This window comes from Vicia villosa, linkage group LG6, assembly GCF_029867415.1.
Source record: "Vicia villosa cultivar HV-30 ecotype Madison, WI linkage group LG6, Vvil1.0, whole genome shotgun sequence".
NCBI lineage: Eukaryota > Viridiplantae > Streptophyta > Magnoliopsida > Fabales > Fabaceae > Vicia > Vicia villosa.
The window spans coordinates 118,457,733-118,473,968 of NC_081185.1; the positions used below are offsets into that span (position 1 = coordinate 118,457,733).

The 16,236-nt window shown below is 34.4% G+C and overlaps 1 protein-coding gene across 1 annotated transcript; it reads right to left on the reverse strand.

Moving 5' to 3' along the window:
• Window positions 1-14,205: 14,205 nt before the first annotated feature.
• On the reverse strand, window positions 14,206-14,778 carry LOC131614508 (uncharacterized mitochondrial protein AtMg00810-like). Its single transcript, XM_058886082.1, has one exon. It carries the CDS (start codon window positions 14,776-14,778, stop codon window positions 14,206-14,208), a length of 573 nt encoding a protein of 190 aa, XP_058742065.1.
• Window positions 14,779-16,236: the final 1,458 nt, after the last annotated feature.

The window sequence follows — 16,236 nt, forward strand, 5'->3', positions numbered from 1 at the left end:
CTTGATTGTAACCTTGGGCAACTAATCTAGCTTTGTTTCTAGTAATAACACCGTTTTCATCAAGTTTGTTACGAAAAACCCATCTAGTGCCTATTACTTGATGATCTCCCGGATGAGGGACTAAGTCCCAAACATCATTCCGTTTAAATTGGTTTAATTCTTCTTGCATGGCCATTAGCCAATGCTCATCAAGTAATGCATCCTTAGCGTTTTTCGGCTCAACTTGTGAAACAAAAGCAAAATGATGGCAGAAGTTACTTATCTTTGAGCGTGTTGTAACGCCCCTTGAGATGTCTCCTATTATATTGTCAATTGGATGGTCTTTCACGTTTGTCCAGGCCTTGGGAAGTTCTTCATTGTTTGAGATGCTTTCTTTTTCATTTTCATTGTGAGACTCATCTTTCTCTCTCTCAGCATCTTTCTTTACAATACTTTCATCCTCATCTTCCTTATCCTTGACAATGTCTTCAGTGGATGGGCCTGCACCATTAAATGAAAGACCTTTCTCGACATATTTTGCATAAGATTCATCAAAAGAAACGTGTACTGACTCTTCTACTATAAGTAATCTCTTATTATATATTCGATATGCTTTGCTAGATTGTGAGTAACCAAGGAATATGCCCTCATCAGCTTTAGCATCGAATTTGCCAAGATTATCCTTACCATTGTTCAAAACAAAACACTTGCAACCGAATACATGGAGATGAGATACATTTGGTTTTCTACCCTTTAGTAATTCATAGGGAGTTTTGTTCAGTATAGGACGTATTGTTATCCTATTCAAAACATAACATGCTGTACTAATCGCGTCAGCCCAGAAATACTTTGGTAGATTACCCTCATTCAGCATTGTTCTTGCCAGCTCCTCTAGAACTCGATTTTTACGTTCAACTACTCCGTTTTGTTGAGGTGTTCTAGGAGCTGAAAAGTTATGCTCAATTCCATGTTTATCACAGTATTTTTCAAAAAGAATGTTTTCAAATTCTCCACCGTGATCACTTCGAATTGCAACTATTTTGTTGTTCATTTTGTTTTGACATAATCTTGCAAATTGAGTAAAGGCTGAAAAAGTTTGATCCTTACTAGGTAAAAAGATTGTCCAACAAAATCTCGAGTAATCATCGACAATGACAAAACCATAGGTGTTTCCACCTATGCTTTTAGTCCTTGAAGGGCCAAAGAGATCCATGTGAAGTAGTTCAAGAGGGCGTGATGTTGAAACCACGTTCTTTGATTTAAAAGAGATTTTTGTTTGCTTTCCCTTTTGACAAGCATCACATAGATGATCTTTTGAAAACTTCATTTTGGGTAAGCCGATTACTAAATCTTTTGAGACAACTTTATTTAGTAAGTCAAAATTTATGTGGGCGAGACGTCTATGCCAAAGCCATGAGTCATCGCCTAGAGCAACTAGACATTTGGTACTAGACTTAGATACCTCATCCAAGTTTAGCATGTAGATGTTGTTTACTCTTAAGCCCTTAAACATAATGTCTCTTTTCTTAGTATGTTCTATTGTGCATCCAGAATTTGTAAACATTACTTTAAAATCTTTGTCGCACAATTGACTTATACTTAAAAGATTATGTTTAAGACCTTCTACTAGCAGCACATCAGTTATAGTAGTGGTAGAAGGGTTACCTACACTTCCTTTACCAAGTATGGCTCCCCGATTGTTATCTCCATAGGTGACATACCCCTTTTTCTTTGCTTGAAACTCAACGAAAAGAGATAGGTCTCCAGTCATGTGTCTTGAACATCCGCTATCAAGGAACCACAACCTTTCGGCAATGTCAAGACACTTTTCCTGCAAGATTAATTTAAAGAGGGAGGTCCCCAATTTTCATTGGGTCCTTGGTAGTGAGTACACAATTTGTTGCACTTAGGCAACCATTGAAATACTCCTTTAGGAACTAAAATTCTCCTAAATTTGCATTTTTCAATGGTATGTCCCTTTTTGCAACAATAATGACAGGTAATATGATGAGAATATGGAGTTTTGCTAGTTGATACTTTTGGTACAAAAGTGTATTTACTATATAAAGGAGTATACGATCTTTTGAACTTGTTTGGATCAACCGCAAAAGTCACTTTTGGTTGTAGAGCCTTGTCTAACTTGGCTTTTAGATCTCTCACTTCTTTTTGCCAAATGTGACATGTCTCACAACCAAACCATGATGTAGGATCTATTTCAACTTTGTCCTTTTGAATGTCTAGCATAGATTGTTTTAAAGCTTCCATATCCCTTTCGGTTTTCTCAACTTTTGATTCAAGATATGAAAATATTTTCTTATTTGAGGCCAAAAGTTTGAAAGCTTTAATTGCATCTCTATGTAATTCTTCAAAAGCAAGTTTTAGTTGAGAATGAGATACCTTATCTACGAGTTCAGGTTTAAGATGACTTACAGCTTTCTTTTTCTTGTTTTGATGAGCCATGAAACATAGGTTTGCTGATTCTTCTTCATCGCTTGACGAGCTTTCACTAGATGAATCACTTTCCCATGCTATGTAAGCTCTTTTAGATTTGTTATGACCTTTGCTTTGGTTCTTCTCCTTTTCTTTCTTAAGGTATGGACAATCCGGTTTGTAGTGACCGGCTTTCCCACAATTGAAGCAAAGACCTTTGATCTTTCCTTTGTTGTCGTCATCTTGTTTGAACATGTTTGATTGCTTTCTATAGTTGATCAATCCTTTGTCGGAATGTTTTGCTCCATTTTTCTTTAGATATTTGTTGTATCTTCGCACAAACAGTCCCATTTCCTCATCATCGGAGTCTTCGTCATCACTTGTGTCACTATCCTTTGGCTCTCGTTTTGAGGTCTTGGAGCTCGAAGCTTTTAGAGCTATTGACTTCTTCTCTACCTCTTTCTCCATGTTCTTTTCTTTCTTTGTCCTCTTCTCATGCATGTCAAGGCATTTAAGATGCTGTTCATGTTCCTCTAGTTTACCAAAGAGAGTGGTAATGTCTAAAGTGTTGAGATCATTTGCTTCCTTAATTGCTGTAACTTTGGGCTGCCATTCCCTGTTCAAACACCTTAAGATTTTGTTAGTAGCAACTGCATTGGAAACAGGTCTATCAAGAGAATTTAATCGATTTTTCAGGTGAACGAATCTTTTCTGCATGCTTTCGATGGTTTCACCATCTTCCATGTGGAAAAGTTCGAACTCTTGAGTTAACGTATTGATCCTAGCTAGTTTGACATCATCCGTTCCCTCGTGGGCAACTTGCAATGTGTCCCACATAGCTTTAGCTGATCTACAATGGGAAACGCGATAGTATTCATCAACTCCTAGAGCTGAGATTAGAATGTTTCTCGCTTTCCAATCGTATGCATATTTCTTTTCATCTTCAGCATTCCAAGTATCTTCTGGTTTTGGAACAACTGCACCAGCTGCATTTGTCATAGTGATCTGAAATGGACCATTGACAATAGCTGTCCAGATGTTCCTATCAATTGCATTGATATGGACACACATACAATCCTTCCAATAGCCGTAGTTTTCTCCGTTGAAAACTGGAGCTCTATTATGAGCCCCTTTAGGTCCGGAAGCCATCTTTCCAATAAGTGTTTCACGTAGCACGGAATAAACCAGAGCTCTTGATGCCACTTGTTAGACGCTGGCCTAAAGATCTAGAGGGGGGGTGAATAGATCTCACTAAGTTTTTACGGATTTTTCTACTGACTCGAGCGAAAGCGGTTCTGAATCGACTTGCGTCTATTCCGGACCGCTATTGCAAAGGTCGTATGTGTTTCAAAACCAAAAAGTAAGTGGAATTGATGGTGAAGTAATATGATGGCTAACCAATACGTTTAACAACTGAAAACCAATTAACTTCTAGATTGACAACTTTGATTTGCAATGCAGTAAGATTGGATTAAGCAAAAACACAAACACTTGGTGATACGTTCAAATTGATAGTGATTCAAGTTGTGGTGAATTGTGATGTTTGTGCAGAACTTTAATTCACAATTTTAACACTTGAATCGTTGATCAATTTTGCACTTATAACCAATTATGAACAAAAAGTAAAAGAGAAAGTAAAAGCGACAAGAACACGATATTTGTTTAGGCAGTTCGTCGATCGTCCTCGCTACGACTACGTCTGCCCCCAATTCCAAATTGAAATTGGGTAATCTTTCATTAATGTTGAAAGTAGTATATACAAAGAAGATAACAAAGCGATAAACGATAAACCAATTATGTCGATCCTTTGAATCTTCTTCCCCCTTAATCTTGAGCCAGATCAAGGTTATCCAAGAGCTTCACTTTGATTCCCTTCTGCAGTGTCTTGATTCCTTGAACTCCCCGTTCCTCAATCGTTACACTCAGCCGAATCCTCAATGAACGCCTCTTGATAAAAACCCCCAAGAACCACCCGTCGTGGAGGACAAAACCCGCAGATTTTATTCACCAACAAACCCCACAAACCTTCACCCACTAGGAATCTTCAATTCCGTTCCATGGACGTTATCGAACTCATCACTAACCCGCAACGCAAGAATGATTATGTGTAATTGTGTTGGAGATGATGAAGAACGAAGATGAGAAGCGTTTGTGTATCTTTCAGTCGTTGGTGTTCCTTGAATAATTACCCTTGCACAATATATATGATTGCATAACAGTTAGAACCAAGAAAAACTGATTTTTGAACTTTCTTGATCAGTTAGGTCGACCACTTGTAGTGCTTAGGTCGACCTAACAGAGCTTGCAGAATTTTGCTCCCAGTTAGGTCGACCTGTTGAAGGAGTAGGTCGACCAGAATCCTCTTCTGATGCATTCTGGGGACATTTTCACAGATTAGGTCGACCTAGTTGATGTGTAGGTCGACCTAACAGGCTGGTATGTAGAATTCATCAATTTAGGTCGACCTAAATGATGTGTGAGTCGACCTAGCAGGGATATATGAATTTTTCTCCATTTTAGGTCGACCTGGGTTGATGGTAGGTCGACCTAACTGCTGTTTTTCTGCATTCTTCTTGTTTTGCTTGTGTTGAGGCAACCTATAAACATATAAACATAATGGGTTGACCTATGAGAGATCAATGCTTGCTTTTCTTTAAGTTTTCTGCTTCCGTCTTGTTGTTTGAATGCTTATTTGAGTTTGCCATGAATCAAAAACATCTTTGAGTGTAATCTTGTATTCACACTAAATACTTCTAATATAAAAGCACATATTAACTCACAAAATGTGTGTTCACATCCACACTCTCTAATTATCTTTCATTCTTGGCCGGAGTAATTTTAATATTGGATGAATCTAAAATAAATTCAAGGGTGTAGAATTAATTTTGATGTGTTTGATTGTTTTTATGTAGAATTGATTATGTCTGAAGAATTTATTCTATTTGAAATTAGAATTTATAATATTTTTAATTTAAATATGCTTTTTACAAGAAATTTTCTATGCAACTAACGTTTTTGCATAAATGTATTAAAAAAAAGGATCATGCTAACGAGTGTCTCAGAGTCAGAGACACTCTTTAAGCATTCCATATAAAGAAAAAATTTGTTCAATAAATGATTTATTTCAATATCCAATACATTAAATACAAGCAATTTCAATAAAACAAACTTTATTATTCTTTAAAAAAATTCAATTATTTCCATTTTTAGAACATTAAATATAAGTATTGCTTACCTTTTTAAACTCTTAATAAGTGCCCCTAGGACTTTCTCGTATTTCCCTAAAAAAATAGTCTTCAATTTATGTTTAATCACAATCAATTTTAAATAATTTATTCATTCAAAAATCAATTTTCATCACAGCATAATTGAATACACATAGTTCCTTTCGGAATAATGATATGATGCCCAAAAAATTGTTGCTAATTTCAAAGTATCGGTTACCAAAAGCCAAACATTGTCATTATGTTTGAACTAATATTATTTAATTACTCTCAGCATATATCCAAAACAGTTGTATTGCAAATTAGACACCACATTATGGGCCAGAAATCTTACTAATTACATTAAGGACGTGAAAAAAGTTTCTTTCCATTTTCTATAAGCAATTACAGCCTATAGTTCCAACTAGGTTATCTGCTTTGGAAACATAATCCATCTCATTCTAGCTGTACTATCATAGTGCCTAGTTGTAGCCAAGTAATTGTATATTGCAATGTTTTAAAAATCGGACCGGCTATCAAACTGGTGAGGCTACTGAGTCACTAGTTTATTGGTCGAATCACTGGGTCACTGGTCAAACCGCATGACCAAACCGAATTAAACCGGATAAAACCTGTCATTATAATAAAACTATATAGGTGTAAACCCGATTGAACCATATCATTCAATTTCTAAAAAAATTATAATTAGCATTTAAAAATTGATATTTTCCCTACTGTTCCTTCATAACATACACACTGATATATCAATATTCAATGTTAAAGAATGTTAAATGTTTCCATGTTAAATGTCAAATGTACAAGTTGCCAAAAGATTCATCAACTCTAATATTTCATTGTTAAATGTAAAACAAAAACACATTTTAATGTTAAATGTAAAAGTGTAAAACAAAAACACGATGCATCCATTTTATGAATAAATTTCACGATGCATCCATTTTTATGAACAAAAACCAACTATAAATAAATTTCACAAACAGTGTATAATTTTATCAATAAATCTCCAAGAACAACAACTCTCAGACAACAAAAAAATCAATAATATTAATTTCAACAATTTCAATTTCAATTTGAACTAACCCTAATTTTTTAACACATATCAGAATCAACAATGAAAAAACATACGGTGGTGCGGTGAGATTGAAGATGGAGGTTCGGTGAGGGGGAAGGAAACAGTCGCGACGGAGATTTGCAGCAAACGGCGGTTGTTCTTCTTCTTCGTAAGTGTATTTTCTAATTTCTATTCTGGTTGCAGATTGGAAATAGAGTGGGGTGTGTGTGCTGTGTGGGGCTTAGATGAAAACGTGTAATATTTTATTTAAAAATTTAAAAAACTCAAAAGTTAAAAAAAAAACATTTGAACCACCGGTTTCCTCCGGTTCAATGACATAGGCGATCCGATAAACGAACCCGGCCGGTTACCTGGCCGGTTCTCAGTCCAACCGGTCCGACCGGCCGGTCCGGTCCGATTTTTACAACACTGGTATATTGACTTCAAGAAATGTAAATGTAATAATTATTAATTTCATAAGTATCAAACGTCTTTCAAAAAATATATATCATATTAATTTTTTTTGTTGCGATGAAGTTCGACATGTATTACAAATTTGATTATTAATTTTTTTATAAGCAAAATTCAATTAAAATGAGTACTAAGGGTACTCTAACCCGTTTACAAAAGTCATGGATTAAATTTGGAAAAGGAAAATTTCCTACCAACTAAAAATTATCCTAGATTATCCACCGGATTTTTACATAAATCATAAAAATTACACTTGGATAAAGAAATATTACCTACACACAACCATTTCGACACTTTCAACTTAATGTTCCAACCCAAATCAATACACCGTGAAGAACCGTTTAAATTAATTTCATTTTGATACCTCCAGATACACCACAAACCGTTAACCAAATACCACAAGCACTATCCTTTAAAATCCCCACCTTTCTACACTCCCTCAATCACCCAAGCATACTGACAGAAAACGACCCTCCCAAAACCATCTCTATGTCCAACCATAAGCTAATATCATGCCAAACATGCCTAGAAAAAGAACAATCCAAAAACAGATGACTCAACTCTTCTTCCCCCGCAAAACACAAAACGTAACTAGGATCCAAGCTAACTCCTCTTCTTATCAACGATTTCTTTAAAGGCAGTCTGTGAATCATACATCTCCATCTGAAAGCTGTAGTTCTATAGGGGACAATAAACTTCCAACACGCAACTAAGCTCTGCCTGGTCGAATCTGAAACAGTCAGAAAAACATGTAAACCAAACAGCGCCAAGTAACCACTCTGAATTGAATAACACATATGTTTATCCTTTAACCAAACCAACTGGTCTGATTCAAAAACAGAGAAAACGACATTTGCAAGCAAAACTTGCAAAACCTGCAGATCCTCCAACAACATTGGCTCATCTGAAAGGATACCAAGATTACCCTAGACCGACACAAAACCGCACCAAGCTCCCATCTTATTAACACTGCATCCCTTATCAGCACTAGCCAAAAACAGACTTGGAAAAATATCCACCAGCCTCCCCTCCTGCAGCCACTTTGCGCTCCAGAAAGGAATATCCTTTCCATCACCCAAATTGAACTCACAGTTATCAGACACAATTGAAGAAGAGAATTTAGATTCGATTTTCAACAAATCAGACCCCCAAGTAGACTTGGATTTATACTTTCTCCTTATACCAGAAGAAAAAGCTATATGTTTCAAATTAACGTGCCTAGCCGACAAAACTTTTTCCCAGAGAGAGTCAGGCCCTTGCATAATCTGCCAAATCCATTTGAATAATAGAACTACGTTAAACTCCTTGAAGCTCTTAAACCCCAATGCCTCCATCCATTTCACCCAAAGCTCCCCAAACCCCATTCTCTTCAGCATATACTTAAGGAAGCTCTAATTAACTCTATCGTATGCCAATTTACTTAGTTTTTATTTTGAAAAGAAAACATTAAAAAACCTTAAGATAAGGCACACATCTCAACTGTTTGAGCCTTCCTCCTCCACTTCGATGAAGGAATCCTTAAGATAAGAGTTTGTCAAAATAGTAAGAATGTTCTTAGGGGCTCTTCGTCGACGCGTGCATATTTTTTTTCATTTGGGGGTGGGATATGTTTAGTGAAATTTTCTTACCCATTTCGACCTGAAATAGACAAAGGAAGAAAAATAATTTAACATATTACCAAATACACTCATCCACTAAAATTTCAGTGAAAGGGCGCCAAAAAACACAAAGAGGAAAACCTTGTCCAAGGTAACGAGTGTTAGAATCAAGTTGGTTAAGAAACAATGATCTCCAATTTTAGTTTTAAAGATAACAAGATGTAAGAGAATCAGATGAGGTTCATTTGGTTTTAATGTTTTGTGAAGGTTTGAAGATTTCAGGTTGGTAGTTCTTGTGTGGTTATGGAAGAGATTGACAATTCAACCATGAAAAATAAAGAGGTTTTTTCCAAGATTGCTTTAATAGAACTGTGTGAAAGTTTCTATAGAAATAGTTGGAGTTTTTATTGCCTTCAGACAAGCCAAGGCACAGACAAGAAACTTGCAGGACTTAGGAGAAGTTTATATGGAACAGATGATTGGAGTAAAATTCTTGAATCTGGAAGGTGGAATTCAAAATTGAGTAAAGATCTTACAAATATTAGTTTCAGACATTGTATACATTTGAAGCAAATTATTCAGGTAAAAGATTGTTTAATTTTTAGCATGATCTTGAATATTATGATTGTATTAAATAATATATAAAACAATTGTCAAATCATAGTAGAATACTACAAATTTTCAATTGCAAACCATTTGATAGTGGATTAAGCACAAAGCAAAGACGAACGTGCTCAACCACTATAAATCATGTGTACTATCTCTCTCTCCCTATATCTTTTAGATTCCGTTAAGAGTTGTACGCTTTTGATTTATCATTTTCTTATAAATTGCATGTAATAAGGTTTTATCGCCATCATAGCGGTTTGTTGTATAAAATTTGGTTTGTATTAAATCAAGATTATGAACGATCTTACTTGTGATTAAACCTAGAAACTATAATAATAATAATATATTTCTCAATTAATCGAATAACTTTTATTTATACATCTCATGTAAAAAAATTAGACTAATTGAGGCATTAATTGTTTTAACTTCTTCATCCTTCATTCATTTTGTTTTTGAATACAAGTGTATGTGACACAATCATTTCAATCACATATATTGTACAAAATTCTACTATGTCGAGTGATTTCATAAAACTCAAATTTTGAAAAACAAACATGTCTTTAAATTGGTCTTTTTAGAAACAGACTATTCAACCTCTCTCCTCTAGAACATTTGATTCCATATCCTCCTCCAATAATTAGCCTCAGAGTTGGTCTTTTAATCAGTTGTGACTCCAAAATTTGAGAATATAAGAAACGATCCAATGGTGCATACAACAGATCCCTGATTTTTAAAGGCAAAAATTATGCCTATTTAAAGGATGATATGTATGTTAACTTAATGTCAGTAGAGAAAATGATTTGGGTAGCTATTGAAGGTGGGAAAATACACAATGAAGGGGGTTTAATTGTGTATAGTGAATTCTTTTTAGCTTCTTAAAACCAACTTCGGAAACTAAACTAGTTCATAATTCAACTTCAAAATTGATAGCAACAGAATGAAATAAAGAGAAAAAGCAATAAGTAAATTCATACACAGAGTTATCTTGGTTCCTCCCACAAACTAAGAGTAGTCCAGTCTCCTTGTCCAACAAGTGATTTTTCACTATAATCAATTAGATCCCACTTGCTCAAGCAAACTAGCAAGAGACTTCTACTGCTCAATAACACTTGAAATAGACTTCTACTCAAGCACACAAGCATGAGACTTCCACTTCTTAAGTAACCTAACAAGAGACTTCCTATACTCTTAAACAAATTGCTTAGGAGGAATAGATAACTAGTATACTTGATGTAATATTAGAAGTATAGAAACGATACAAAATATGTATAGAATTCTGTAAACACTTAAGATTTCTAAGATATACAAGGATAAGAATATATAAAATCAAATCAAATCTTTCAATGGCTAAAGGTTTGTAAATATATCAGCCCATTGATGATCACTATGAATGAATTGAATATCTATCACACCCTTCTGAACATAATCTTATAGTGGGGAAAATTTGAGATCAAAGCCATTGGATTGACTTGACTCATTATTTCAGTGAAAGTCTCCACCGCACTTTATTGTTTCCAAAGGAAATGGGGAAAGAGCGAAATAAACCCAAAAAATAAGTTTTTGAAAAAAACAACAAAAAAGATATCTTAGGTACGCGTGTTGATTATACAAGGGGGAGGTTTTAAGCCCCCCTCATATCTGTGATACTCCACAGGAACCTTTTTGGAAATCTGTGTTTATAAAAAAGATGTTGTGTGCAAAAGAAATGGTCTTGTTTGTTTTTTTAAATAAGCTCGGCAAGAAATTACATATTATGCCTACATACCTTCTCGGTGCAATGGAGAAGTCAGAGCTACTGTAGTTCCACTTAAAAGGAAGATTTTTAAAAAAGGAATTAACACTTTATGATCATAGGAGAGAATACTCAGCCATTGATCTTAAACATAGAACTAATAGATCATTTGCATCACAAATGAAAGAAGGGCTCCAACTTGGATAAAATCAACAAGTATGCCACTAGCTCTCTCAAGTGGAAAATATTCCACCGTATCAATCAATATCAAGATCGTGGGGGTATTACAACTCACCACAATAATTAATAGTGTATGAACTTTTAAAGAAAAGCCACTAAGGGCAAAAGATATTTTTTTTAGAAAGATTTTTAAAAGAGTTTGCAAACATAAGAAGGTTTTAGAAAAAGAGAGAAGATTTTGAAAATCTAAGAAGGGGGAAGAAGATGAAGGGACTATCTTAGAGCATAAAATAAAAGCTAAGGAAAAGAACGATCTAACCAATAAAGAAACCAACACTTGACATTAAGAGTCAATGTAGATTTCCCATCCTTTAGACTACCATAAGAAAGAAAATATAATACCAATTGGGAATCCAGATGAACTTGATATCTTTAACAAAACTTTCACCAAGCCTTTGGAATACATCATAAGCTCTTGACAAAAATCGGGCAGAGTAACAGCTGTGTACAAATGATTTCCTTATCACAATGCCTTGGAATTAACCATCAAGGACTTTCAAAGAATCACCTGCATACACAAAGAGAAAACATAATTCCTTAGAGTAAACTCCAAGGACTTCCAGACAAAGAGAATATAACCACAGTCAAAGAACTCAGATGAAACTCTAAGGCGCTAGGGTCAAGGTCCTAATTCTAAGTCCATAGATCCTTCTTCCGAGCTTAGGGTATGGTAACCAAAGTCCAAGTCCACATTAAGTCTTTTAAGATTTAGGTTGAATATTAATATTTTAGTGTAAAATTAAAGTATGGTCCAAGTGGACAAAAGAAAAAATGGCGTAAACATAAACATACGTCTAGGTGGACAAAAGAAAAACTGCATAAACATAAAAATAAGTCAAAGTGGAAAAAGGAAAAATGGCATAAACATAAAGATGATGATGAATGATAAATGATAAAATAAAAGTATAAAATGATAAAAATAAAGGACAATATAATAAGGATCATAAAAGTAAAGTAAGTTGTTAATTTTTAATAGTTAGTAAATGAATATCAATGGTAAGTGAATGATGAACTCGAGTTTAAATTCAATGAAAGCTCATCAGAAGATTGGTAGAATAAAAGCAACTACACGATAAGCTTTCAAAAGTCTTAAACCAACCGCATATAATCTCGGCCATTTTTTTATTATCTTTTTCCAATTCTGGACAAGAAATGTAGCGCTATGTTAAGCAATCGCCAAATAACTTATATAGAAGTCACCCTACAACGAGGCTGGTCAATAACGATTTGTGTGCTAATGCATGCGAGAGAAACGATATGTAGATCGTTTTTCGAAAGCGATGCCGCACGAAAAGAAAAGAGGTAACGGTCTCATCTTCATCAAGAACTCAAAAGATTTCCAATGATATCGAAGATTTTCATCGACCAAAATAAAAGTGAAGAAAAAGATGGAATCACATTAAAGGTTCCTTACATCTTCAAGTTCAATCACTTAATATTGTGGATTAGGATTTTCACCCCATCAACACCCTAAGTCCATTGAATTTAAAGAGGAATTAGACCTCTAAACTTGCAATTTAAAGTAAACATCAAAAGAAGGAAGTAGGAGAAGAAGAAGAAGAAGAACCAAAAACAAGTTTAAAAAGGCAAAAAACAGGATTCTGTCAGCATGAAATTGATTTCATCCAGAGGGAAATCGATTTCATTAGCTTCATTTTTCAAAAATTGTGTAAAACAACAGCATGAAATCGATTTCATCTAGAGGGAAATCGATTTTATCAGTGCATTTTTCAGAAAAAACAGCATCTAAAGGGAGAAAACTTGTTTAAACATAAAACCAAACACCTTGTGATCTTGGATACAATAGTGCAAAAAAATACCATCAAATCACCATCAAATAGCACTAAAGTAACACCATAGATGTAGCACACATAATCAACAAAGGATCACATCTTGAAGGATGGAAGTGGATCTAGTAATTACCAATTGAAATAAACTTCTTCAAGAAAAAATACCAACAAGCCTTGATCTACCAAGAATGGATGAAGAAAAAGTATTTCGATAAAGGTTTAGCTCAAAGATTAGTAAGATTCAATGTGAATCTCACTAACTTTTTGTGGAAGAAGAACTTTGAGTGATTTGGGAAAGGTTGGGAAGAGAATTTGCAAGGGTGATTTTGGCTCTCAAAAGTTTGTTAATAAAGGAGAGGAGACCTCTATTTATAGAATTGAGAGTGAGGGTAGTGGCAAATTGGTAATTGTCCCTTGGAGATTAATTTGAATTTAATTGGTAAGAAATGGGATTAAAATGAGGTTTTTGAAGGAAATTAATTATGGTAATGATGTGGAATGTTGGTAATAATAAAAAGTGATCCAAGAAATGATCAAGTGGTGCACATGTCATCAAATGATGGAGTATGGTAGGATTTAATCATGACGAGGCATGGAATTATGAGATCAAGAATATTCTCCCAAAAATGGTGCCCCAATATCACAAAGCTTTAGAATTGCTTCTTTTTGGCTCAAATTTGCTGCATGAAATCGATTTACCCAGGAGGGAAATCGATTTCCTCTGTGAAAAAGTGAGAATCTGGCCCAAAATGCATTAGGGAAATCGATTTATCCTAGAGGGAAATCAATTTCATCTGTCAGAAATGTTGAAAACGCCTTGTTTAATGGATGTTTTGGCTTGATACCTACAAAACACAAACATACAAAAGGAACAAAGCAATATTTTTGGTATTTTGGTTAGTGTAACATATACAAGCTAAACAAACATAGGTGCTTGATGGTTCCCCTCAGAGATGAAGTTAGCATAACACCAAAAACAAAACTTTAAGATGTAACTCTTGATTAATGATCGAGATGCAAATGATGTATGATCTTATGGTCAAAATTTGGGGTGTGACAAATCTCTAATAAAGTGATGTTTTATTTAAATATGGTTGGTTTTAGAATGTTGAACTGGAATCTTTGTTAAACAAATAGTAGCAGTATTATAACGGAAAATAGGTATACTGCTTCCACAAATTTGATAATCCTCTAGCTGATATTTCATCCAGAGAAGTTGTGTAGAACATTTAGCATCTGAGAAGTGTTCTGCTTGTGCTATAGACAAAGAAATAGTTGGTTGTCTTTTACTAGCCCATGATATTAGGTTTTTACCAATGAATTGACAGTTTCTACTAGTGGATTTTCTTTCAATTTTATCCCTAACATAGTCAACATCATAGAATCCAAATAACTTATAATCTATGGATTTTTTATAAAGAAGTCCTAGATTTTTTGTTCCTTTCAGATACCTAAAGATTTTCTTAACAACAATTAAGAGAGCCTCTCTAAGATTTGAATGAAATCTTATACAGAAGCAAACACTGTACAAAATAACAGGCCTAGAAGTTGTGAGGTAAAGCAAAGAACCAATCATACCTAGATATAGATTTTGATCCACCTTAGTGTTACGCCCTTCTTTGTTTAGGTTGTAGGTTGGAGGCATAAGAGTTGCCATAACCTTATAGTCTTCAAGATTGAATTTCTTCAGCAGCTCCTTTGTGTATTATGACTTATGAACATAGATTTAATCTTTACCTTGCTTGATCTGAATTCCAAGGAAGAACTTCAATTCACCCATCATGCTCATCTCAAATTCAACCTGCACAGTCTCAGAAAATTGCTTGCAAAGAGAGGCATTAATAGAACAAAAAATTATGTCATCAACATAAACTTGGACAATTAAGATATCCTTAATCAGAGTCTTTTCGAATAATGTAGTGTCAACTTGACCTTTTTGAAAACCATTTTCTAACAAGAAACTGCTCAATCTCTCATACCTAAAGATAATTGTAAAATAATGATTTTCACAAATTTGATTTCTCTTAAGCTATTATGTTTTATATGATTTATTTTATAATATCGTACTGTATGTTTTGTTTTATTTGATATGGATGATGGAAGATTGAACCCTTACAACCAACATTTTAGGTACCAATGAATTTGAAGATGTGAAGTGAAAATAGTGTGATGTTTCAAGTGATCGCGGAGAGAAAATTGAGTTTTTTTTATCAACCTCATTTATTTTACTTTAAATTATATATCTTTCCAAACTTGTAATTATAATTTTATATTAAAAATAAATTGCAGCTTTTTTTCAAAGTAAATATAGTTTTTGAACAAATGTTTTGGATTAAAATCTGTGGCGTTACAGAATGCGTCTATTCTCTTGCACCAATCTTTTTCATCTTTCTTCTTTTTGGTCAACGAGAGTGTGTGTCCCCCTAGAGAAAAAAACTCAAAAAATGTGTGAGGAAACACATCTCTAATACCATTGTTGTTCTTGTGTTCTAGTTCTTTTTGGATAAAGGATTATATTAAAAAAATAAGATTGATACACAAAAAGGTGGGGGGACTAGACCAAAAATCCACTCAAAAGTATCTAAATCTATAAAAAGTGAAAAGAGTTTGATCAATCAAGTGATATGATTGATCAATCTACGAACAACCACAAATGAACCTTGAAATCCAATTTTTCCAAGAACCTTGAGAGAACTTAGAAAGTGTTCTTCATTCACCAACACCTAATTCCTTGTTGATACATTGTGATTAACCTCCTAGAATGTGGATCTTGTGAATTTTTCTTGCGCGTGTGAGATTCTTCAAATACTATTAATCATCTTCAACCTTTGTCAAAAACCATTGTTATGGACCTTCAACTTTAAAGATTGAGTATAAGAGGTAGATAAAAGGTACATTAGGAAATCTAATTGTAGCGGGGAAAATCTGATATCGAAGCCATAAGATTGACTCGAATCAATATTTCAGTGAAAGTCGCCACCGCGCTTTATTGTTTCCAAAGGAAAAGGGAAAAGAACGAAAAAACCCAAAGTTTGTTTTTAAAACAAAAAGAAGAGATCTTAGGTACGGGTGTTGCTTATACAAGGGGAAGGTTTTAAGCACCCCTCATATCTGT